General features: G+C 45.3%; 1 protein-coding gene across 1 annotated transcript; it reads left to right on the top strand.

The window, feature by feature from the left end:
- Positions 1-1,489: 1,489 nt before the first annotated feature.
- On the top strand, positions 1,490-24,898 carry NRIP2 (nuclear receptor interacting protein 2). The gene is made up of 6 exons (XM_065626921.1): positions 1,490-2,133; positions 7,097-7,273; positions 13,091-13,173; positions 13,631-13,758; positions 16,545-16,597; positions 17,411-24,898. The coding sequence occupies exons 1-6, from the start codon at positions 1,903-1,905 to the stop codon at positions 17,501-17,503; spliced, it is 765 nt and encodes a 254-aa protein (XP_065482993.1). The 5' UTR covers positions 1,490-1,902; the 3' UTR covers positions 17,504-24,898.
- The last annotated feature ends 217 nt before the right edge of the window (positions 24,899-25,115 follow it).

The following is a 25,115-nucleotide window of genomic DNA, read 5'->3' on the forward strand; positions in this document are numbered from 1 at the left end:
GAGGCAAGAAAACAAGACTGTGGGAACACAGCTTCCCTGGGAATATCCATTATTTAAACTCTCTTCTTAATTGGGCTTGCAGAGAGACAAGGATAGTTGAAAGCAGCTCTGCTGAGCTCTTGATGGGACTCTGTCTGCATTATGATGTTGGAGATTACCCTTGCAGTGCAAAAGCAGTTAGAATATATTTCTAGTCCATTCCTGCCAAATCTGGTTCTACAAGTTGGTGCTGGAAGCATGGTGCCTTGTGTAAAGAAGTTAGCATACTGGGAACAAAAAGGTTAACCTCTTCAAATTTCAGAATGACTCTAAAAATGACCAGCTTCTCTTCTAACATTTGAGGATGAAGAGAAATGCTAACATTGTGATGATTAGCAGGGAGTGAAAGGTAAACAACATGGTTTGCTTTACACTGAGGCCAACATTATTGTAGCTTCTGTGACCACACTGAGGTCCCACAGTGGCTGACTGGACTCATCTTTGTACATGGACCATGGGATTTACTTCCTAACATTGCAAACTCAATGTTATATTTTTATATACAATCTAGAACATAGAAATAATTGGTATCAGTAATGCTGGAATGTTACATACTACTAATCCGGAAAAAAAGGGAGCATCAGAAAGCCTCCTTTTGCTGTAACTTCCATAGTCTGTTGCTGCTATTCCTTCTATGTCATACAAGAAAGCTGTTTCACACTCAGCTGACATTCATGGAAAGATGATGCTGTTCTCAGCTTCATAGCTGAGTAAAACTGACTTTTCTCCTCTGTATATGACATCAGAACTGCTGCTTGCTGGAGCAGTGCATTGACCAGTGAAAAGGGAGCAAACTAAAGCAGGTTCAGTTCAAGTTGAAACTTATAGTTTCAAACAGGACAATGGAGACAGAAAGGTGAAAAAGTGAGCTCTGTCATGTCCTCGCTCTCCTGAGAGATGGGATGTCTGCCCTAGTCTGAACATCCCACACTGCTGCAATGTCAGCATACTCTTACTGTAAACAGTATTGGTATTGACAAGACAGCGATTTTAGGCTCCTGCAACTTCAGCTCTAGATGGAGAGGGGTGAAAATGAGGGTAGAGACAGGCCAAATAAATTTGCCCTGACCGGAAGCCGAAACCAGGCCTGCAACTTCAGGCTACACAGTAAAATCCTTCAGTGCAGCCAATTCCAAATGCGTGCAGAAATGAGACTGGGCACGTCTGGCGGGAGCCTTGAGGCAGATGCTCTCTCCCATTTACTAAGGCACTGCATCGTCTCCTAGACTGAACCATGTTGTTGCCAGTATTTATAGAATCACTGAGATGCGTCAAAGCCCTCCCCACTGAACTGCATAGCCAGCCGCTGACAGATTTACTGTCTCTTCAGCGTATCGGGCCGGGGCCGGGGGGCGGGGGGGAAGGCAGGTTACACACACGCGTGCCTGAGCGTGTGTGCATGCGCACAGCCTGAGGGAGGTAAGTCCAGCCCCCAGCCCCAGGGCCATCCTTCTGCTGCTGGATTTTTCCAGCCGGACCATCTTGCCTGCTTTGCTGCAATTTATGGAAACTGGTTTCTGATGTGGGGCTTTTTCTGTTACCACAGGGACCCACCAACTGGAGGAGGCAAAGCTGCAGTGAGGGCAGGAGAAGTGACAGAGAGGAAGAGGTGAGGAGCAAGGGACACCGAGGGTTTGGAGAGGACAGAAGGAGAAAAAAGCATAGAGACAGTTCAGAGATGGGTAAGTTATAACTAAGAGAGCAGGAAGAGAAGCAGAGAAAGGGAGAGAAGGAGACCTGTGAGGAAAGGAAAAGGAAAGGAGCTCAGAGACTGAGTCAGCCTCAGGAGGGCAAACACCAGGAGGTAAGTGCAGGGAACACCCCAGCATACCGAGAAGGACCTGTTCTGTCTGAATCTTCACCATGAGCACAAGGAAGAGCTTCCCACTGCCACTGGGACAAGGAGACCAGGAAGAAAAGCACAGTGAGGGTACTCCTGACCTGGAGCAACAGGAGTGTGAGGTGGAGCTGAGGAGCAAAGCTAATTTGCATCAGAAGAGGCGCCTTAAACAGGCCACCCAGTTTGTGCACAAGGACTCTGCTGACCTGCTCCCCCTGGATGGCTTGACAAGGCTTGGCACCTCCAAGGATCTGGTGAGTCCAGTGGGACCCCATTTGGGAGGGGCGCTCCTAATAGCCTTCATCCCAGATGGGAACTGCTGCCAGGCTTTGTGAAAGGGTCATGGGTTCAGCAGAAATGAAACTTCCTTTCAGCATCATCTATGAACAGGTGAGGGTGAGGGTAAATAATGAATTGCCCATTTTTTTGCATCCATCTTCCTATGCATCCTCATAGGGATCAAACTCTTCAAAGAGTTAGGCAGACATGGAGTAGAAGCACTCACCAGGATCCAACTTTCCACTCACCCCGACACATAAATATGTTCACCTGACATGTATGTTTCCATGTGGGACATCTCTGAAAGCCCCCATGTAGTCCTGCATGATCCAGGTTAAAAGTAGACTCCTTCCTGGACTAGCAGTGAGGGAAGCACAGTTCATGAAACTCCAAGAGGCTTATGTTTGACCTTGTCACCTTTTTGCATTATTGTCTTTCATCCCACTCTTGGGATTTCTGGAGGAGCAAACACAGGGCAGGACTGCTAGCCAGGCATGCAGGCAGCTGCAGTGGCCAGCACCCTTGGATAACACCTTTGGGGAGGAGGAACAGGAGTCTGTGGGCATCTTCTGGTGGAGACATGGAGCAGGAGGCATCAGGGAGGGCATATTTTCCAGGAGCCTGGGCAGTCTGTCGTCTGGAGGGACTTCCCTAAGGCAGGGAGCAGTTTCCCACGGGACCTCTTGCTGGCTTAACTGCAGACATCTCCCCCTTGCTCTGGTTGATTTGCTGTCTAACTCCTCCTCTCCATTGTGGAGTTTAACTGCTCAAGGATGCAGAGATCTAAACCATTTTCCCAAAAGAAGGCCTGGGTCTGTCCAGTGATGGGAGTACAACCACTTATTTCAGCTGTGCCAGTGGGTGTTATAAAAGGTCTTCCACCTCCATGCATCCTGTGCTTCCCTCTGCATCCTCAGATCATTGCAGCAACACCACAGATGCTCATGCATCTCCTCCATGCATCATGTATCTCCTCCAATCATTTCCTGGCTCCCATGGCAGGCCCCACAGCTGCTGGCAGCCAGGGCTGCTGTGCACAGGGACAGAGATGTGCGGGACAGGCAAGGGCCCAGGCACTGGACCCGAACCCAAGCTATTCCCTTTGCTGAAACATTCGGGTGCAGCGCCGCTGCACAGAAGAGGGGTCAGTGCCATGTTCTTGTGCTTGTGCAGCCTCCTGCTTCCACCTCAGCTGCTGATGAGAGTCCCTGGCTCAGCAGGGTCAAGGGTGGCTCCTCGAAGTCACTCTGAGCTATCGCCTCATGCTTTGCCAGCCCTTTGCAGCTGCACACATGGCTTTCAGCAGGGACAGGTCTTGAGCATCCCACCGGCCCTGAATACAGTTTCTGTCTGAAGTACAAGAGAGAAGTCATGTAAGTGTCATGCTAGCTAGGAATGTGGTCTCTTCTCCCTGCAGGGAAGGAGGTCTGGCCACACCGGTGCCTGGAAGGCATTGTTCAGACTGGCAGGCTAACACTGGTGCTTCATGCCCTGGTAGCATTGCATCTCAGGAGAGGATAGCCAGAGGTACCCCTGGGCTCTTCCTTGTACAGCTTTTGGCAGGGAAAGGGGAGGAGCGACTTTTGAGTCTTTCAGTGCATTTTTGCTGAGCCCAGCTACAAAGGCAGAGAGAAACACATCTATCTACCTGCTTTGCTTTGGAATTTACTAGTGTCACACCATGCCCCAAAATGACAACCAAACAGAGGCCTCTGTGAGAGTCCTGCTCAGTACAGGTGGCAGCCTTTGCCTCCAGAAGCTGACATTTTGAAGCCCCTTGCTCTAATGAGACAGGCCTCATCCAAATTGCTTGCCATAAGTAGCTCTTCTGGTCAAATTAGCCATTCTAGGTAGGAGACTTCCTTGCACGCAGACAGCATTTGGTCACTCAAAACCACAGAAACAGTTCATGTTTGGTCTGTAGCAGAATGACTGAAACATTTTTATCACAGAGCAGTGAATAAAGCATAACATATTTTCTGCCACGGAAATTTTGCACTGGTTTTAGAAGGCACAAAATTAAGTGTGGCACCTATGCAAAGTTCGCACACATAGTGCCATACCTGGGGTCAATGTGGTAGCTGGAGTATCTAATTTCTGGTTTACCTTGGAGCGAGAGAAGAACCAGGCCTTAGATTTCCATGAGCAATTCAGAAGTCCCTGCAACTTGATGGGCCACTGTGAAATTGCTGTAATGTTTTGGGGGCTGCAAATTAGAGTCCAAAATATGCTCTCAGGCACTCCTCCATCCCCATGCAAGACTCCATCTGTTTCCTAAATTGATCTGCCCCTCTCCTGAAGGACAGGAATGCAAGGCTGCAATCAAAGCAGCAGCAGGTAGTGCTGGAACGGTTGATTGTTTGAAAGAGTGCAAGACACCCCAGAGTCCTATAGCACTTATATTGGGAGGAAAGTTTAATTAATTCCTCAAGGCATGTCTCCATTGACAGTGTCAGAGACTCCAGCTGTGGCAGCCCCACATTTCCTAGAATTAGACCAAGGCCTCGTGTAATTAAAAAAACCAAGTTTTCTTATACAGTCAAAGTCAGGCTGTTACTTTTTTGCTACTCTTTTCTGTGTATTGTGGGTGTGCATTCAGCTTATGCAATGTATCCAGCAGTGTCTAGGATTTGATGGGCCCAACACATTTCTAACAATGAGTAATTATACATTTCATTGGAGACCTCACATTTACAGCTCTATAACAACTACAAATATGACACTTTTAAATGTTTTTAATGAAAAAAGAAAAAGTAGCTGCATGAGCTAAAATATTCTGAAAGTACCAAGAAGATCTGAAGATCTGTCTTCTCCTCTCCCAAAAATCAAGATGTCCAGCTCATACCACTTCACTAATCATAGCAAGGCCTTGAGATTTCACACTGAAGGGTCCAAATGTGATGAGTTGCACTGGAAACCTGCTCCGACCCTTCTAAGAGCCCTGAGAAGGCCTCCCTCCCAGCTGCTGGCCAAAACTCCCTTCAGGTCCTCCCTCACCATCCTCTTAATCTCATTGTTTCTTACCAGCCCAACAGAGAAAATGGTGTCCACTTCTCTGTCTCACTGGTGAGACAGAAGAACAGGGAGGGCCCCAGAAGCCTGCTGTTGAATCAGATGCCTCCACAGTCCAAAGCTCAGCTACTCCCCACCAGTGCTTGGCCTCTTCTCAGCCTGAGTGACAAGAAAGGGACAGAGGTGGAAGCTGCAAAGGGCCTGCTCTTTCCATGGGAAAGGTTGCAGGCAGAGGGAAAGGTCCTTTGCATGCCAGATTCTGAGAGGAGACAGGAGAGAGGATGGGAATTTGGAGACCTGCTGTCAGTTCCCTGCCCTTTTCCCATGGCCTAGCTGTTAGCTGGCAGCGAAACAGGCACTGTGCTCAGAGTATTTAGGGAGTGAAATACAGCAGCCAGCTCTGCTGTGAGCCTGCAGAGTAGGCTGGGAAAAGACTTGGAACAGAGGGATATTTTTACCTCACTTTTTCAGCTACTGCAGTGCCTCTCATGCAGCATGTGAATGTTTGACTCTCATCCCTGTGCAACACGGAAATAGAGGCAAAATGGAATTGGTACCAAGAACCAATAGCTGCTCTCCTGCTCCAGCTGTTTGGCAAAACTGACAAGTCAGTGTGCTTTCAGTTGTGATTTAAACACTTCCTCAGCCTCAGCCCTCTGATCAAGCATAAAGCTAGTCTGAAGCACACACCCCCTGTACAGTTAATAACAGCCCAGCTAACTGGCACACCTGGTCTAGTTCAGATGTTTGGCCTGCACATTGATAAGATCCTACATCAAAATGCTGCACTATCTGGAAGCTGATTTTTAATTTTGTTTTGGAAAAGATAAAAGTAACAGTTTATGCTGTAGCACATTAGCCCCTGTAGATTCATTGCCTATCTTCACATAGGCAGTTGCTATTGAAAATGCTATTGGCAGCTCTGAGCACCCGCTCTCCTGGAGAAGGGCCATGGGGCCAAGTACACGGAGAAAGGACAAAGCTACCTCCAGCAGACCTACTTCATTGCTGCTGCCCATTGTTGACTCAGTAGCTGTGCAGGGACTGGAGGTACTGGATGAACATTGGGCAAAAACTAGAGCATCAAGGCGATAACAAAGGGAGCTTTCTTTCCAAAGGAACACTTTCCTGTGTGTGTATGCAATGTCAGGACAAGAAGCTTTCCATAGATTTTCATCCCTTTCGGTGCTCCTCCCCTTCTGCCCAGAAGAAAGGAGATAGCAATGAGATTGGAATACAAAATACATGAGATATGAATGAGATACATGAGACAGGAATAAAGTTCCTTCAGCCATTGGTCTGACTGATGGTGTTCCCTTCTAGCTGTGAACAGCATAGGGCTTCATAGATGCTCCTCCAACTAGGAAGGGAGTCAAAATAGTATCTCTTCTGATGGAGGGAAGCAGAGACAGACTCAAAAGAACATTAGAAGCTAGCTTTAGTTTCCTATGCAGGGGAAGCTTCCTGCTTCACTACAAATAATTGCTTTTACACCTAAAATTTCTGGAGTCCTGCCTTCTTATCCAAATGTACATCACACAAATGCTGCATTCCCTGTCACCTCTCCCATTAGAAGGTGTGAGTGTGCCTGGTTGGATGTCAGCACACACCCATCAGGCAGGTATTGCAGTACCTGAACAGATATGAGACTGCCAATTGCATGTTTAGCTGAAGGAAGCTGTGTGAGGAGGGCATGCATCAGGCATGTTTTTCTCTTCCAACATTTGCATCCCAGAGACCTGTCTGTTATAGCATCTCAACACTTCAACATCACCTTAGTGGCTACAGAAAAAGTCTTGGTATTTAAAGAAAGTTTTTTGGGATAAGCCTGTCTTTCATCAAGATGATCATTTGGGTCAAGCATCTGCTTCCTTGTTCTTAGCTCCATACTTAGTTGGAATTTCTCTTTCTTTGTGATGGAGACAGCAGCCACATAGTGTGGTCCAGCGGCGCCTCTTGGAAGGCAATCTGAACAAGCTGCGGGTTGAGACCAGGGTTCAGTCTGCGTGGGTTCAATCTCCGCTGGCAAAAGACCAGGATGAAGAGATGGAAAAGGGAGAGGATAGGAGAAAAGAGACTTCACCCCTGCTAATACAGTGCCAGGTAAGGCAAACAACACAGTGCTGCTGATTTGATAGTGATAGGAAATGCTCAGTGAGTTCTAGCTGCCCCACTCCCAAGGCCCATGCAAAGACAGCTGCAGACAGAAAGAGCAGATTTCCTGCATGGCCTATCCTAGAGTTTGGATTCAGTTCCTCCAACAGAGGAAAGCCTTTCTGCCATGTGCATTCTAATTGTCCATATTGGAAGATAAATTACCTTAATCATATCTCCTTACTTTGGAGGCCAGCTTTCGTATGACATGAGGTATTTCATAAATGCGTAAAGAAGCAAGGAATCTCTCTGTATCACTTTAAGACAGGTGCCAGTAGTTGATTTACACTTAGTGGATCCAGTCTGGTCTGATTCTCTCAGGTGTCAAAGGACCTCCTAAGAAAGTGGCTAGCTGTGCTCTGAATTAGTGGTTCTTGATGGAAGCAGTATTTTTAGCTGCTTTTTCTTCTTATAGCCTCCTATACAGCAGGACACATTTCTCCCTGGCCACTGTAGGTAAGAAAGCACATCCAAAAGCTGTGCCATGTGAAAGACAGGTTCATGGTTAGAGCATGTAATATGCAGATATGAGGCTCGCCAAGCTATAGACCTGGTATACAATATCAATTTTAAAGCTGTATTTATTTCAGTTACTTGTCCCAAAGAACATCTGACACATTAGTGTAAAGTCTACACTTCTAGGAAAAATACATATACCTTTAAAAATTCAGTTAGTACAATTAATTATCTTATGAACACAGCCTGGTAGCAAGTTTCTGAAATGTTCAGATCAGGTGCCTCAGTACTACACAAAGCCACCGTCTGGCTTGTTCTCCAAGCTTTACTGTTGCAGTTAGGTATTGCTTGCCCTGGGTTTTAGACTGTGATGTAGCTAGATTAACTTAACTATACTTGGGAAAACAGACTAGTAGGATGAATGGCTCTCAGTGTAATTTCTCCAAATAGCTGGAGTCTTTTTTTTTTGAGCAAATGAAGGTGTTTCCTTTTCTTTAATCACCACTCTGTGTTGTTGTGTAAGAGGAAACTCAGTGACCAAGGGTGGTTTTTTGCCAGGTATGTACATCCAACAAGGACAGGTATGCACAGTTATCATATCCCAGGGGCAGTAGCTAACTCAGCCTTTTCCCCGTTTGTGTTTCTAATGGACTGTAGCCCAGCTGTCACACACATTATATTTTCTGTCATGGAGGAAGGTTAATGAACATCACAGTCAAGGAAATAGGTCTAACACTTAACTCTCCCTGAACTCAGTACCTTCTGCGCAGGCATTTTCTTTTTCTGCCTTTAAGAGCCAGTCACTGTTTGCCACACTTAATCTTTTTACACTGAAGGAAGGGAAGCTCTCTCCCCCTTCTTTTTAGTCTTGCTGCTTTTCATGTTCACATTTGTGAAATTCGAAAAGCGTCATCTGTAAGTAACAGATCTATGGCAGGAAATAGCACTCAGGCTGCCAGTTCATTTTAACCAGAGAGGTGAGCTGCTACCTTTTGGAGAACTGCTTGACTATGATATAGTTTTTATTAGAAATGGAACAGGACCCCAGTGAAGTCTCTTCTCTCTGACAGCAGCTCCCAAGAAAAGATCATCCACCAGCATAAAACTTCCATTTATACTCAGGCAAGTATGCTGAAAATTTCGAAGTGATAATAAATGCATCATCTCACTAGTAACTGAACTTAACTAGGAAATAAAGCTGAATCTATGTAGACTTCAGTGATACAGGGCAATTTAGGCCATAAGTTTTTTTCGCTCTGACAGGTTATAGTTTCCCTGTGTTTAAGGCCTTCATAAGTTTCAGAGATCACAGACAGACCCAGTATGTAATAGTTGTACTGCAGAGGCACTCACCCTGCTATTTACTTAAGTGGGTTGCTCACATGGCACTTTAGCAGAATTGCCTGGTTTTGTGGCTGGTTTTGGAAGCTTGTCGTGGCTGGCATCTGCATCATAAAATCAAGCTGTTATTTGGAGGGGGGGGCTTGTCTCTTACTGACTTGGAAACAGATGCTGAAAGATTCCACTGCTGTCCAAAGCTGCTTTTCCTCTGTACCAAAGCAACCTGGGATTAATCGACTTTGGTCAGTTAAAGCAGCTTCTTGACTCTTGAAATGACACTATATCAGAAAATAAAGCTCTTTATAAAAGGTGACCCTTACTGATTACCCTCCCCTCTTTCTCTTTCTTGGAACTCCCCATAATTGACATTTAGATAAATACTAATGGTGACGGGTAGTAACAGACTGAAAATTCTGCGGCAGAGATGAGAGTGGGTAACATGACGAAAAGTCCTCTTGGTCCAAGAAGGCTTGCAAGTGCTCATCAGGTGCCTGTGTACTCCTCACCTAATCTGCATTGTATTTGTGGTATGCTGGACTCTTCTGAGGCTCCTGGTGAGTTCTCTGGACAAATGATTAGTGATATAACTGGAAAGTGGATAGCTTTTGTGAGGCTGCTGGAGCTCATAACTGTGCAGGGCTGTTTAGTACTGAATGAAATTAAATATTTTCTACAGAATAATCACTGTTTCTAACCTGCAACTTTCCCAGACTGCTCTGAAACAAAACTCAATAATCTGCCTAGTGATACAGTTTAGGTTTATGATCAAAACAATGCTAAGGGCTCATGCATCTCAGGTCTGCCTGCTCCCAAAGTGATTCCTTAGCAATTGCTGTATGTAGTCCAGGTCTTCTGTTTCTGAAGAGCTGATATAATGCCTTTTCTATAGCTAGGCAATGAACAGCTGGCTTCTGTGAGCCACAGGGATGGTTAACTCTTTCCCAGTAGAATCCATGTCTGTTAACGAGGAAGAGCTGATTCAGCTGGACATTGTTGTCAGGTTGCAGTCTGGGCAGATGTGGTAGCATACCTGACCTGACACTCGTGACTAATATACCTGCTTAGGTAGTGAGGAGGCACAAGGAAGCCTCTTCTATGAAGCACAGTACAGATGATGAGGAGGTAGATGCTTAGCATGTATCTGCACTATGTGCTTTATCTTGCCTCTGTCTGGCCACAGTCCTTCTAGGCAAGGTTGATTTATCAGTGAGGACCAGACAGCACAGATATTACAGAGCTCTAAAAGCATAAGGGGAGGCATTTTGTCTTAGAATTGTAAAATTATTTGGGTTGGAAGGGACCTTAAAGAAGTATTACCAAAGTCAGGAGCTTCTAAATAGAATGCTTTGTAGCTCTTCCCATTCTGTGAGGCTCTAGCATGCTCCCTCACTTGCTTGAAGTAGATTTGTGCCAAGAGGAAGGAGGCATGCATGAACAAAGGGCAAGAGAATGGGTGTGCATTCTGGGAACAGGCAGCAGCTTAGCTGAGTCTCCTACGAGCTCTACCATGTGTGATCTGCATTACCATGGGACAACAGTTCAACCTGCTCTGCAGTGAAAGGGGACTGTTCATTTGTCAAGGAGGTGGGGGAATATTCTTGTATGAACGTGCAAAGAACAGCAGAGAGAGCTTCTAGGGGCTGGTTTGTCTGTGGTCTCTCATGAATCTTCCATCTGATATCAGGTCAGTTAAATTTTGTGTTCTCCCAACCCTGTAGTTCTGTGGCAATTTCCGTATATGTACCAAAGAGCAGCCTTGGATTGAATGTAGAAGCCAGCACGACTGAGACTGTAAGAAACACATGATATAATGGGGAAGGCACAGTGCTGGCAGCCAAAAGTTTGTGATATCTGTCTTGGCTTTGGCTTTCCTGAAGTATTCAGCAATATATGCCTCACTTGGGTGTTGTAAGTAGTCAGAAGTGTTTGCAGTCACATGGGACTGTTAATTAACTAGACGTAATTCTACATGAATAAGACTTTAAAGAAGAAAAAGTATAATAACCAAATCACGAGCCATTGAAAATAGGCATCTGTGCATATTTTCTGTGTAGATACTGCTTCAGCACCGCTCTTTTTCTCCTGGATGAGGCCACACATGGTGAATGCTTATCCTTCTAAAACCACTGATGTTACTTAAATATACATGATATATGCATATATGAATCTTACATGATTCTTGGTGAACTCTGTAAAACAATATAGCTGGAGATCTCCAGTGGTCTTGCAGTTCTTGAGAAGTAGCCATTCTAGGAACATGGTGTATCTAAATGCTCAGAATGATAAAATTTTCTATACTGATGTACCGCAGATGCAGTTTAGACCACAGGAAGAGCTCCAAGACAAATCAGATTTGAAGTTTCCAGGATGTGCTCTCTGAGGTTGCCTTGAGTGCAATTGGCACTCAAGCTACAACTGGTCTGTTTGCAGCATTCCAGTATTTCTCACAGGAGGTGTTTTCTCCTTTCTCTTTATAATAACTCACGAATAGCGTGTTTTCAAAAACAAAATATTGGAAATACAGGATGTAGCTCTCTGCGATTATAAACACATGTAATAATCATAAACAGATTTTGTTAAGAAATCAGGAAAGTGAGATATTTTCCTTGACCCTACTGGTGCTGTACTGAGTCCCTGATGGTCATGCTTAAGGTGTTCAAAGCATTGAAGCTCATCAGGAATGAGCATAAGGATAGAGAAGCTATGGGAAGTCAGTTGCTTCTTCTGAGTGGCTTGTGGCACTGAGTGCCATAGTGGATGGAAGAGAAGGAATAATAGGAAAAATACAAATGATAGCAGGAGGAAAATGAGCCTCCCAAGCAGGAAGCTCTGTGATTGGGGATTTTTAGGTGTCGGTGCAAGACAGAGCCTTGAAGAACTAGGCCATCAAGAAGGGGTATGGTTAGGCACTACAGGCAGGTGCAAGTCATATTTTCTAGATGACAGTTACTCCATTGTTTCCAGTTCCTTTACCAAGTCCTGCTCCTCATTTTTTTTCTGAATATAACTCATTGATGTCCTTGATGACTCATTTTTTCAGACCTATACCACATATAAGACCTGTCGTTACCTCAGCACCTCTGGCCTGCCATTAACGACATCTCTGCAGAGGGGACAGAAAACAGGTGGTGACCACATCTCCTGTTCCCTTTCAAGTGCAAAGGGGTGAAGAAATGAAATGGTCAAAGCACTGGGGATTATTCAGTAAGATCATGTAGAGGTGACTTCAGTGCATGGCATCTAGTCTCTCCCTTTGCTAGATGACACCACCTGTGAATATTGTAGTGTTCATGTCATCATATTTCCTTAAAGAGTTGTTTAGGAACTTAATGTAAGCTCCATACAAAACAGACACCTCTTGATTAGGTTGTTTTTTGGATTCAGGACACTTGGATGTGTCAGTTATCTTGGGAATTGCCTTAAATTCAAGCTCTTCTCAGGGATGCGTGTCCTGGTGCTCCTGCTTCTCCCACAAACTCCTCCCTCTGGATGCTGCTTAACTGAGAACAGACATCTAGCCCTGGAACATTGTTGCCTGTGACACCAGAAGAAATGGAGAGAGGAAACCTACAAAGGCTGTAGCACATGCTTATATTCCTTTAGAAGCTTTTGTCACATCAATTATTGCTCTGCTAATGAAGTCCATGTGGCTTTTCTGAACAAATTCATTCATTATGCATCTCTTGACTGGAATACTGCTAAGTTAAAGTTGCTAATGACAGATAAGTGTCTAGGTAATCAAATACAAATTAAAGAAGATGAATTCAAAAAGAAGCCTTTGGCAGAGGTCTGCAGAGCACTGGGGAGACCACCATTGTCTTGGATGACTCTCCTGCCTTCTGACTACTGCCTAAAACACCACATCTTTGGCTGTGTGTCTAAGAAAGGTCTAGCAGATTGTCACACTGTTGGAGGAGTGGGTATGCCAATTTTGAGCCCACAGTAATGATCTGTTGTTGTTTTTTCTAGTGCCAAGGTCAGGTGTTGAAAGCGACTGTTAACACTGGGTGTCTACCCAATCTCATCTCCAAGAGCTGCTTAAACCAGCTGGGGTAAGTCTTTGCAGAGCAGAAAAGGAGGGGTGGCTAAAAAGAAAGCCTATAGCAAAAACCTAGGCATTCTTCATTCCCAGCTCCAGTGATAATTACTAGCAGCTTTGCACGTGCACATGGCTATTTAGAAGACGATGCAGAGGGTGGGCTACAGGGCAAGCCATCAGAAGCACTGACAGAGTTGTGTGCAGATCCCAGACTAGGAGGCAGAGCTATGTCATTCTGTCTGTGTGTACTGTGGGGCAAAGCTGCCCAGCTGATGTTTAGCCTCAGCAGTGAGGAACCCAAATTAACAGTACCTTATGGTTTTGCTTGTGGAATCTGCCTCCAGACATGCTGTATGAAATAGATTCCTCCTCTTGTGGGTGTGTTCCCAATGAGACCAAGAAGTGCTGCCATCAGTTAGAAGTCCTGTTTTCCCTCCTCTTGAGGCAATAACACCTCTTGTGTCCCACAGGCTGGAAGAAGTGCCTGCCATGGACAGTGGAGACCTCTCTCTTCCCATCCCCAGCATTGTTGGCCGAGTAGAACATATGGAGTTGCAATTTGGCCAGGAGACAGTGCTGTGTTCAGCACTGGTTGTAGGTGAGAGTGCCAGTCCCTCCTCTCCCCCAGTTTTTCTGTGTCCCTCTTGCCCTGCCAAGGGCATTTAAAAGGACCTCTGGGAAAAGCGTGACATGGTGGGAGGTTGGTGATGTGGTCGCCCACACTGCCGGCCAAGGTCATTATGCTCTGTGAACACCCTCAACCAAAAGCACAGGCTATAGGAAGAGTACAGAGAAGACAGAAGATGTTGAAAGTGGGGAGAAATTAGGTGCTTTTTGGTCTTAACAAAGGATGTGGAAAATTCTCTTTTCCTTCTGAAATGGACCTTTCTTAAAATTATCCAGACTGCTTGATTAGTCCTCTGGTGCCCCATGTTCTCCTATTGAATGGGCACTTATGTCTTGGGCTGGATGAAAGTCATCAGAGAAACCAATGGAGGGTACAGATTATTCTCCAGAGTGTTTCCCTCTGTATTCATCTACCTCTGCTGCAGGGAGAATCCTGGAAGAACCTGGTAGCCCCAGAGTACTGAGTCTCCCTTGGTGTCTTGAGGCAGGACCTTTTGAAAGAAGGAGCCATAAGAGAAAAGGTCAAGTAAAAAGGCGCTGGAGCATACCCAGAAAACAGCAGAAAGGCTGCATGTTCTGCATTTACATCAAGCTGTGCATACGCTGAAAACAATTTCATCATCCTTTTCCCCCCTGTTCTTTCTCCCTAAAGCTAATAGCTTTACCCTCTTGCCTTTATCTGTCTCTTCATCTTCCAAGGCTCCCTCTTTTCATGTCCATTCTTCCCACTTTCTTAGTAATCTAGAAAGAACTTCCTCCTCTTCCACACTCCAGCTCACTCTTCTTCCCTGCTTTCCCCTCCACTTGTTCTTGCCCGTCATGGAGAGTCTGTATTAGTACCAGCAGAGGCGAATTTAGCCCACTAGCACCTACCTGTTTTGCTGGAATGTGGAAATGGCTGTCCAGAAGGAGCAGAATTGCTACATCTGTGCCTTACAGTGCTCTTGCTTATGTGGTCATAAATAAATTATAAAATACAGCCACTGGTTACAGGGCAAGCAGGCATCCAGGAGACATTGGAAGTGTTGATGATGTTACTGGTGGCTGCTGAATCCTGCACGCTCCAGGACGTGGGGATTCCTCCTTCCCTGCCACTGGATTCCAGATGAATGACTCTAAGACCCAGAAGGTCGCTCTTGCTCAGTCCAATGCATGTTCCTAGTGGCAGGCTCAGCCAGTAGCAAGGCTGAACATATATTCCAGAGAGGCACATACAGAGAGGACGCAAACAAGGCCAGCCACACAGATTACCACACACAGAATGTCTTTACCAGCACTCACATAAACACATAGCCCAGTCCTGGTCCTCTTCTCTGGTTGACCAGGACAGAAGCTCATACTTAGTCTAGATTCACAAGCACACTAATATTCACAGTCTTCAAATAACAGCACAGCTTCTAGGTCTGTCTTATATCCATGTCTGGACCCTGGGCCTCTTACCTAGCCACTGGCCCAGACTTTGAATCTTTCCAGATGCAGGTTTCCTCCTACTCCCTGGCTAGACCAGAGTGAAGTTTACTAGCTAATTACGTATACAAACCCACAAGCATACAGGATTAAATTCACTGAGGAAATAAAAATACACTCAAGTTTTTATAATTAGTGGCATTTAGACCTCTCAAACATATGCCCTGTCCTCTTCAGTTGCTGGCTTATAAACCTAAGGCCCCTGTGACCCTGTCAGAGCTAGTACCCAGAGATCTCTTGCATGCTGACCTCTCCAGTTGCTGGCACCTAGACCTACAAGCTCTGTGACCCGTGGTCCATTAACTGGAATTTAGACCTTGCAGCACAGATTGCAGTCCCTCCAGTTGCTGGCAGCCAGGTGTAGAAGCCTGTGGTCCCTTCCCCAGTTACTGGCATCCAGACTTCTCTTGCACACTGGTCTGTCTACTTGCTGGCACCTGTGAGCTACGTCCCCTCCTCCAGTTGCTGACACAGACCTATGAGCCCTGTGGCCATTGGTCCCTTCAGTTACTGGCACCTCTTTTGCATACCAGTCCCTCTGGTTGCTGACATCTAGAGCTATTTGCCATTTAACCTGTGATATCTCCTACACTTGTGGACACTTAAGACTTGCAGCAGTCATATTTAGGATAGAAAGGTTACGCAGTAAAAAAAAACCAAACCAAACCAAACCTTAATAAAATTATTTAATAATATCAGATAGATTGCGGTCATCAGGCACAGGGCTCAATCACAAAAGTCAACAGAACAATAGCCTGATTGCATGTGACTGGCCCCTTATCCCCCCTCCTCTCCATTTTTCCATCCTTGTTGTTCCCTAATCCACCCTGCTGCTTGCCTTCTCCTACCTTTGGCCTTTCCCCTACACAGCCCATAGTAAATTTTATGTGATCCCACAAGCCCGTTCTGATATCTCATGGTAAGTTTCAAAAAATCCTACAAACACCCTCAAATATCTCATTATAATCATGGTGCCTTTCTCTCATCAGCTACAAAGTTCATTTTGACCCTCTTCAGGGCTGTGCCTAAGTAGCTCCTTCAATGACTCATCGGTCAGTAGCAGAAGAGTGCTGGTCTTTGTTATTGTCACTGTTACCATCTGTTTGTTAATGTTTGTGAGTTTAATCCACCACTTCCCTTGTTACTTGTTATTTAATTTATACTGAATAGACCATAATAGACTTTATGAAACAGATGCTCTTGTATTCCACATCCTCTCACAGGAGATATACACTTTAGAGGGGCAGTATATATAGTCTTTAGCCTGATGACTCTCTTCTCTCTTCTCAGATGATGAAATGCTGGAGTTTTGCATTGGTCTCCAGACTCTGTTGTCTCTCAAGGTAAGGAACTGCTTCTTGCTTATTGCAGGCTCCTCTGAACAATTTCTCCAAGATTCGGTTGCTGTAAGCATCAGAAATAGTTACATCCACATCTTCCAGGGTGCCACTTACAATGCTTGTTGCACAGCTGCCTGGCTGGCTGCAGTATGCTCCAAGTCACTGATTCCTTTTCAGTCCTTCTTAAAGGTTTTAAGAAAGGAATCACCCAATAGGATACTATCACATCTCCCATATAAGTTGCAAACAGGAAGAGGAAATAAGAAAAGGCAAGGCACACTGTGTCACACTGTGTCATTTTTTGAAGGCAGATGTGAACAAGCTCTGCCATTGCTTTGAGCCAAATGAAGCTGTATGATCACATTTAGTGTCCAACACTAGCTGGACATGGGTGGAAAGAGTCCTCTCCTTTCACCAGCTCAGTTCAGAGTTAGTGTTCTGTTGAGCCTGGCTCCTAGGTGGCTCAGAATATGGCTGCGGCAAGCTTGCTCCTGCCTGTCAAGTATTTGTAGCCACATGTCAGACTCATAAAGCAGGAAAAGCATTGTGCTGAATGGCTGAGTGGTATGAAGACATCAGCTCAGAGGGAGTCTTAGGAAGAAGGGAAGGGAATGGCCCTGTGAAAGGTTTGGAGAGGAATACATCAAATGGAATAGGAGCAAGGAGGCAGCATGGGGGACAGGGAGGGGAATGGTAATGCCTCTACAAATCCAAAGGGGTGTTGTTTGATAGTTATGCAGATTTTCCTCGATCAGAGACACCATGACATTTGCTGTCTGAAATGTCCAGCAAGTAACTGGCTCTCCCCTTCTTTAGTGTTGCATCGACTTGGAGGAAGGAGTCCTGAGATTTAAAGCACTGAGTCAAGAGCTGCCTTTTCTACATGCCTCTGAAGAGCCTGGTCAGTGACTGACTGCATTCCCCGTGTCTGGAGCTGAGGCGACTTACTGCTATGAGAGAGAGATGAGAGTGAGGCTCACACACCCCTAACCTTGCTGAGTTCTAGGCTGGGGCATTCACTGGGAAGCAACAAAAGGGTGCTGGAAGCTGTTGTTGGTGGGAGTGCCTCACCTTGAGAGGTATCCCTCCTTTCAGTGGACCCTCTTGCTGGTCCCCATGTGCCACATGGGCATTTTGTTCTTGCTTTTCCTATCTGTCCCAAGTCACTCCAATTTCTGCTTCTGTATTAAATTCGCCCAACCCTCATTCTTACAATACCCTCTGTTCATGAGACAAGAGAGTCTCTGTAAACAGTCTCCAGTTGTTCTGTGGATGGGAGGGAATTGCTTTCTCCAAAAGCCTCCAAAGATTTATGTGGATGTTTCCCTTCTCTTTGCCTCTATGTGACTGGACCCCACTCCCTTCTCTTCCTGGGAAGGTCTCTGTGGCCACTCCCCTCACCCGTATTCTGGGAAGCTGGATTTTGTTACTTTTTGCTGTCTCCGAGCAGAACAGAAGTATTTAATTGGAAAAACCTTGCAGCAAGAACACTCCTAGAGTTCTTAATTTTAAGAAACCTTTGCAGAAATGCAGGGTGTAGTTGCCTAGAGTACAGTGGACACACACAGGGGCTTGGGCTTTGTCGCTACATCCTTGGCCACTAAGCTATATTATATGAATGGCAATGCTTATCATGTCTTGGTGTTATACATAGTAGCCAGACTTGCACACCCTGTTCTTCTGACCAGGCCTCCCCTCTCTGCACTCTGGCTTCTAGAGCTCCATTCCTATCACCTCTGCTGCATCATCGGAGATTCTGCCACTCGCTTTAAATATTGTGAAGAATTACAGCACCCAGAGTCTTCTGCTCTGTCAGCTCCTTCCTTTCAACTTGAAATCTAGTCATTGGACACAGATACATCATCAGCCTCAAGTCCTGACATCTCAGAGGCCATTAACTTTGCTAGTCCTGCATGAAACAAGAACTAGACTTCCTTGCAGTATCAGCTCAAGTCAGAGAACTGTGAACTCATCTGGGATGACCAGGGTGTTTATTAAGTCACTAAATTGTTGGGGTTTTTTATTTTTTTATTCCATAGCAGTATGCTAAATAGATACTCTATTCTTTACTAGCTCTAGGAAAGATGCACCAGATCTGGGCTTGTTCCATGCCTCATGACTACTGATTCGCCATCCAAACTCTGCACCAGTGTCCCTTTGTCCACCCTTAGAATGTCATGACATGTCCATTTTGCCTATCTTCCTGGATTAAACACTGCTGACTCTCTTCCTTATCAAACCACTCATTGTTTCTGTTGTGCTTCTCAAATAACTTCCATATCTATTTTTGCTTCTTTCTGTTAGATCTTTCCTAAATCAGATGCTGTATGCTGTAGTTTATCACATGCTAAGGACAGCAGAGTACCAGTGTTAGTGGGTGTGACTGGCATCTGCTCCTCCTACATCAGGCTAGTGATTTTTATTGTTAGTCATCATACCTTGCAGCATCTGATCTGTTCCTTGGCTTCTTTGCCATTCTGTTTGTGCATCTGATTATTTCTGGTTGCATGAACTGCTTTCCATGAATCTCGTGAATGACATCAACAGTTCTCTCATTTATGTCAGGACCCATGTCTACTCAATGAGCCTGTCTTCCAAAGTACCAGTAATTCCTCCTGGATTTTTATCACTTGCATGTCTGCTTGGCTTCTCAAACCCCAGGGTCTTTAATGACAGTTTAGACTCCTACTAAACCATCATGTGTGTCAGCTGGAATCTACATGGTACCCAGGTCAACTCTGCTGAAAAAATTTTGTTTGCAATAGACAAAATACCTGTTCCTATGTGCAGCAACACACCTAGTTTCTAACTCTCATTGTCCTCTAAAAAAGGTATGTGAAACAATGGCAAATAATCTGCTAAAGCTGACTGATACCATGTCCAATACATCTCTTATTAGCCTTTTATGATCTATTAAAAAAAAAAGAGAAACCCTAAACATTAAAGCTAACTCTAGCACTAACTGAAACCCTAAACCCTAACCCTGATCCTAAATCTAACCCCTAAAGGTAACCCTAACCCTAAATCTTAACAGCTAAATCTAACCCAAAACCTAAACCTTAATGCTAACTCTGACCCTGACCCATAATCTTAAATACAAGCCCCTAACTATAAACCCAAACTCTAAACATAACCCCCTAAATCTAACCCCCTAGCCCTCTTACTCTAACCACCTAACCCTAACTCAATTCCAAAACATAAACCTAATCCTAAACATGCTAACTATAAACCCTAACCCGCAAACCTAACCCTAATCCCTAATCCTAACCCTAAACTCTAACCACTAACCCTATCCATAAACTCAACCCTAACACCAACCACTAAAGCTGACCTTAACCCTAAACCTTATCACAAACCCTAACCCCTCACCCTTGTATGTTAACCATAAACCTAACCACCTAAATCTAACCTACTAACCCCAAAACTCTAACCTCATAACCACAACCTTAATCTCAAATCCTAAACTTTGACAATCACTCTAACTCCTAACCCTAAACCACAATGGTAACCCTATCCCTAACCCCCTAACCCTATCACTAACACTAATCTTAACCCTAAACCAAACCTCTAAACCTACCACTTATCTTAACCCTAAATGCTAACACTAACCCTAACTCTAACCCCAAACCCTAAACATAACTCTTAACCCTAACATTAAACCTAATCACCTGACCCTAACCCTAGACCCCTAATCCCAACCCAAACCTTTAAATCTATCCCTAACCTTTAATGTAACCCCTAATGCTACCCTAAACTAAACCTAATCCTAACATAAAACCTAACAAGAACTAACATGAAACTTTAATGCTGACCCAACCCCCTACCCTGACCATAACCACTAATTCTAATCCTTGGCCCATAACCCTAAACACTAAACCCAATTCCCTGAATCTAACTACCTAACTCTATTCCACTTATTCTAACTCCCTAAAACTAATTCCAAAACCCAACCCTAATCCTAAATCTAACACTATCCCTAACCCTAATGCCCTAAATCTAACCCTAATCATAACCTTAACCCCTAAACCTAAACCGCTAAATCTAACCCCCTACCCCTAATATTAAAACTAACTCTAATCCCTAATCTCTAATTCTGACCATATTCCTAACCCACTAGTCCTAACCCCTAATGTTATTCCTAACCCTAATGATATCCCTAACCCCTAACCCTAGCCCTATCTCCAAACCTTATAATTTAACCTAATCCCTAACCCTAAACCCTGATCCCTAACTCTACACCAAAGACTAACCCTAAACCTAAGTGTAAACCCCATCACCTAACCCTAACACTATCTGATGGCTTATGCCAGTGCCCACAAAGGGTCCCGCTTTCCCTCCTGAATGCCTGAAAGCTTTATCCAGGCTTTGCGGAAGCTGGCCTGAGGCCTTCCAGCACATCCCTGCAGTTTTGCCAGGCTTTGCTGATGCGCAGGCAGTCTTTGCTGCCTTCCAGACATCTTTTGCCAGGCTTTGCTGGTACCCACAAGTGGCTGCCAAGGGAAGGTGAGGGCCACCAACAGCTTTCAGTCCTGGCTACTTCTGTGTGGGAGCCCTAGGCGTTGGGTGTGCATTTTGGAGCTGGGCTCTGGTGAGGATGAGGGAGTAGGTGAGGGTTAGGTGGTAGAGCAACCACAGAGCCCCAGTGTTGGTGAGGCTGTGAAGGGTCTGCCAATGGAACGGGATGGCCACCAAGAGCTTTCAGTCCTGGCCACTTCTGTCTGGGAGCCAGGGTGTCCATTCTGGAGCTGTGCTCTGGCTAGGGTGAAGGTGTTGGTGAGTAGGAGTCTTCACAGAATGTTAGGGATTGGAAAGGACCTCGAAAGATCATCTAGTCCAATCCCCCCGCCAGAGCAGGAACACCTACATGAGGTTACACAGGAAGGCGTCCAGGCAGGTTTTGAATGTCTCCAGAGGAGGAGACTCCACAACCTCCTTGGGCAGCCTGTTCCAGTGTTCTGTCACCTTCATTGTGAAGAAGTTTCTTCTCATATTTAAGTGGAACCTCCTGTGTTCCAGTTTGTACCCATTGCCCCTTGTCTTATCATTGGTTGTCACCGAGAAGAGCCTGGCTCCATCCTCATGACACTCACCCTTTACATATTTATAAGCATTAATGAGGTCATCCCTCAGCCTCCTCTTCTCCAAGCTAAAGTGACCCAGCTCCCTTAGCCTTTCCTCATAAGGGAGATGCTCCACTCCCTTAATCATCTTCATGGCTCTGTGCTGGACTCTCTCAAGTAGTTCCCTGTCCTTCTTGAACTGAGGGGCCCAGAACTGGACACAGTATTCCAGATGCAGTCTCACCAGGGCAGAGTAGAGGGGAAGGAGAATCTCTCTCGACCTACTAACCACCCTCCTTCTAATACATCCCAGGATGCCGTTGGCCTTCTTGGCCACAAGGGCCCAGTGCTGGCTCATGGTCATCCTGCTGTCCACCAGGATCCCCAGGTCCCTTTCCCCTATACTGCTCTCCAACAGGTTGTTCTGCAACTTCTACTGGAACCTGGGGTTGTTCTTGCCCACATGCAAGACTCCACACTTGCCCTTGTTATATTTCATTAAATTTTCCCCTGCCCAACTCTCCAGCCTGTTGAGGTCTCGCTGGATGGCAGCACAGCCCTCTGGCGCATCAGCCACTCCTCCCAGTTTTGTATCATCAGCAAACTTGCCGACAGTCACTCTATTCCCTCATCCAAGTTGTTGATGAATATATTGAATAGTACTGGTCCCAGTACTGACCCTTGAGGCACTCCACTAGATACGGGCCTCCAACTAGACTCTGCTCTATTGACCGCAACTGGCTGGCTTCTTTCCTTCAGCCAGTTCACAGTCCACCTCACTACCCGAACATCCAGACCACACTTCCTCAGTTTAGCTGCAAGGATGCTGTGGGAAACTGTGTCAAATGCTTTACTAAAGTCAAGATAGACCACATGCACTGCTTTGCCATTATCTATCCACCTGGTTATTTCTTCATAAAAGGCTATGCGGTTGGTTGAGCATGACTTCCCCATGGTGGAGGCATGTTGACTGCCCCGATGACACTCTTATCCTTGAAATGCCTTGAGATGGCACCAAGGATAAGTTGTTCCATCACCTTTCCAGAGATGGAGATGAGGCTGACCAGTCTATAGTTACCCAGGTCCTCCTTCTTGCCCTTTTTGAAGACTGGAGAGACATTTGCTTTACTCCAGTCCTCAGGCACCTCTCCTGTTTCCCATGACTTAGCAAAGATGGTGGATAGTGGCCTAGCAATGACTTCAGCCAGCTCCCTCAGCACCTGCAGATGCGTCCCATCAGGACCTATGGATTTATGGATGTCCAGATTGCTTAATTGGTCCCTAACCCAGTCCTCATCAACCAAAGCAAACTCCTCCATCGTCCTGCCTTCCTCTGGGGCCTCAGGGGTACGGGGCTCCTCAGGACAGTCTCTGGCAGTGTAGACAGAGACAAAGAAGGCATTCAGTAACTCTGCCTTCTCTGTGTCTTCTGTCACCAGGGCACCCACCCCGTTCATCAGTGGGCCTACGTTGTGCCTCTAGTGTTAGTTTTATCTGCCATGTATTTGAAGAAGCTCTTTCTGTTGTCCTTGACCCCTCTCACAAGGTTGAAACCAACAGGAATCTTTCCAATGATTTAAAGGGTGCTGGATAGGAACCTACAGAAAATTGTCACGACTTTGAGTTGGCAGTTCTATTTTGACTAGTGCCTGTCACTTGCAGCCCTGCAGATGCTTGCACACTAGCTGCTGTTGGAATTCATCAGGTGCTGTTTCTACTTGTCAGTCCTGGGATAACTGCTTTGCTTACTCTCAGAACTTCTTCCAGTCCTTCTGAAGCCTTTCTGTGATTCACACACCTCATTTCTCAAATCACCAATAGTTCAGGTTTCTTTGCAAATTAATGTGCTAGAGTAGGTGAAAATCACCAGCCCTAATCTGTCCGTCTCTGCATGATGAATCCTTCTTTGCATCCTCCGTGCCTTCCCCCAAGTGAAACGTTAATTCTTCCACACTGGTGACAAATTTGCTTCTTTCAAAAGGAATTGTTTCCTTTTTAGGTAACCCTTTTAACACTTTCCTGGTTGCTAATACTCTCTCATGTTGTGCCACTATTTTGCCGGCCTTTCCTCTTTGTTCTTAACGATTGCATGCATAAATGTAGACTGCGCCACTTGTCAGTCACAGAGGATGTTTCCAAGCAAGCACTAAATTAGCACGAGAGCGCTCTTCTTCTCAGCTGTAACATCAGCTCCAGAGCGGAAGACCTTCCTCCTGTCCATGTCAGTTGAACATGCAGGTCCACACAGTAAAGGTCCCTTCCACCTGGACATTGAGGAACCTGTTGCCAACAGTTACCCTGGAACCTCCCCATTGAACTTTTTTGCAGGCAGAGCTTACAAAAAACAATTTATAGACTAAATGAGAACTGCAGGTCATAACACCATGACTGACACCTCACTTCAATTCATTCCCTAAATCACAGTCTAACCAAATACACGGCCCGTGGGCTGAATCTGCCCCTCCACCTTGTTTTATCCGCCCGGCACTTTGTTTCTACCCAGCGGCAGTGCCAAACTTAGTCATGTGTGCAGCATGTGTGACCGTCTGCTGCAGGAAAGCTGTGAGCCTGTGTAAGAAGAGTAGTAGGTGAGACTGATGGTGGACGCTAGCAAATGCTTTGGGGCACTGAAAGACAAAGACAGACAAGAACTACACGGTGGTGGGGTGGCACTTAAAGGGGTACTTTCAACTGGGCAAACATTTAATTTCATTTTTAAATTAGCCAGATACATGAATTTTAGCAATTTCATGTTATTTTTAAAAAGTACCTGTAAAAACATATTGTGTAACCAGCAGCCAGGGTCCCACTCATGAATTCAAAAATGTCCAGTAAGAGAAAGATTGATACAGAAGGAAGGCAATTTAATGATGGGAAAGTGAATACATGTTTGTGTTTCAAGGAGAAAAAACAGTATGTCTTTTGTGTTATGAGACAGTGTTTGTGATTGAGGAGTACAATGCGCATAAGCGAGTGGCAAACACAAGGCCCGTGGGTTGAATCCTAAAATTACATTTGGCCCTTTGTGTCGCGGTTGAGACGGACAAACAACATAGACCAAGTTCTTCTGAGATGTAAATAGATCTACCATTTATTGCTACAAGTGCACTTGATACAGTCTTTACCAGTTCACATGTCTTTTTACTATTGGTTACATCAGTAACATCTCATTGGCTAATTTTGCTATCATCAATGTTACTCTTTAACTCCCTTCTTTCTCACAAATACCTTAATATCTTCAGATACTCCTTTACTCCCATCCTTCTCAGGGGTATATCCCTTCTTTCTCATGGGTACACCTTAATATCTTCAAGGCTGATCTCTGTTCCCATACTCTCTGTCAGGGAATCCACAGATCCGCCATAGTTTCCCATACCTTTGAAGGCAACTGTGAGGCTGATGTGGCCCCAGTGAAAATGAGTTTGACACCCTGGTCTAATCCTACTATGTCAATACCTGGT

Source organism: Caloenas nicobarica, chromosome 1, assembly GCF_036013445.1.
Source record: "Caloenas nicobarica isolate bCalNic1 chromosome 1, bCalNic1.hap1, whole genome shotgun sequence".
Lineage (NCBI taxonomy): Eukaryota > Metazoa > Chordata > Aves > Columbiformes > Columbidae > Caloenas > Caloenas nicobarica.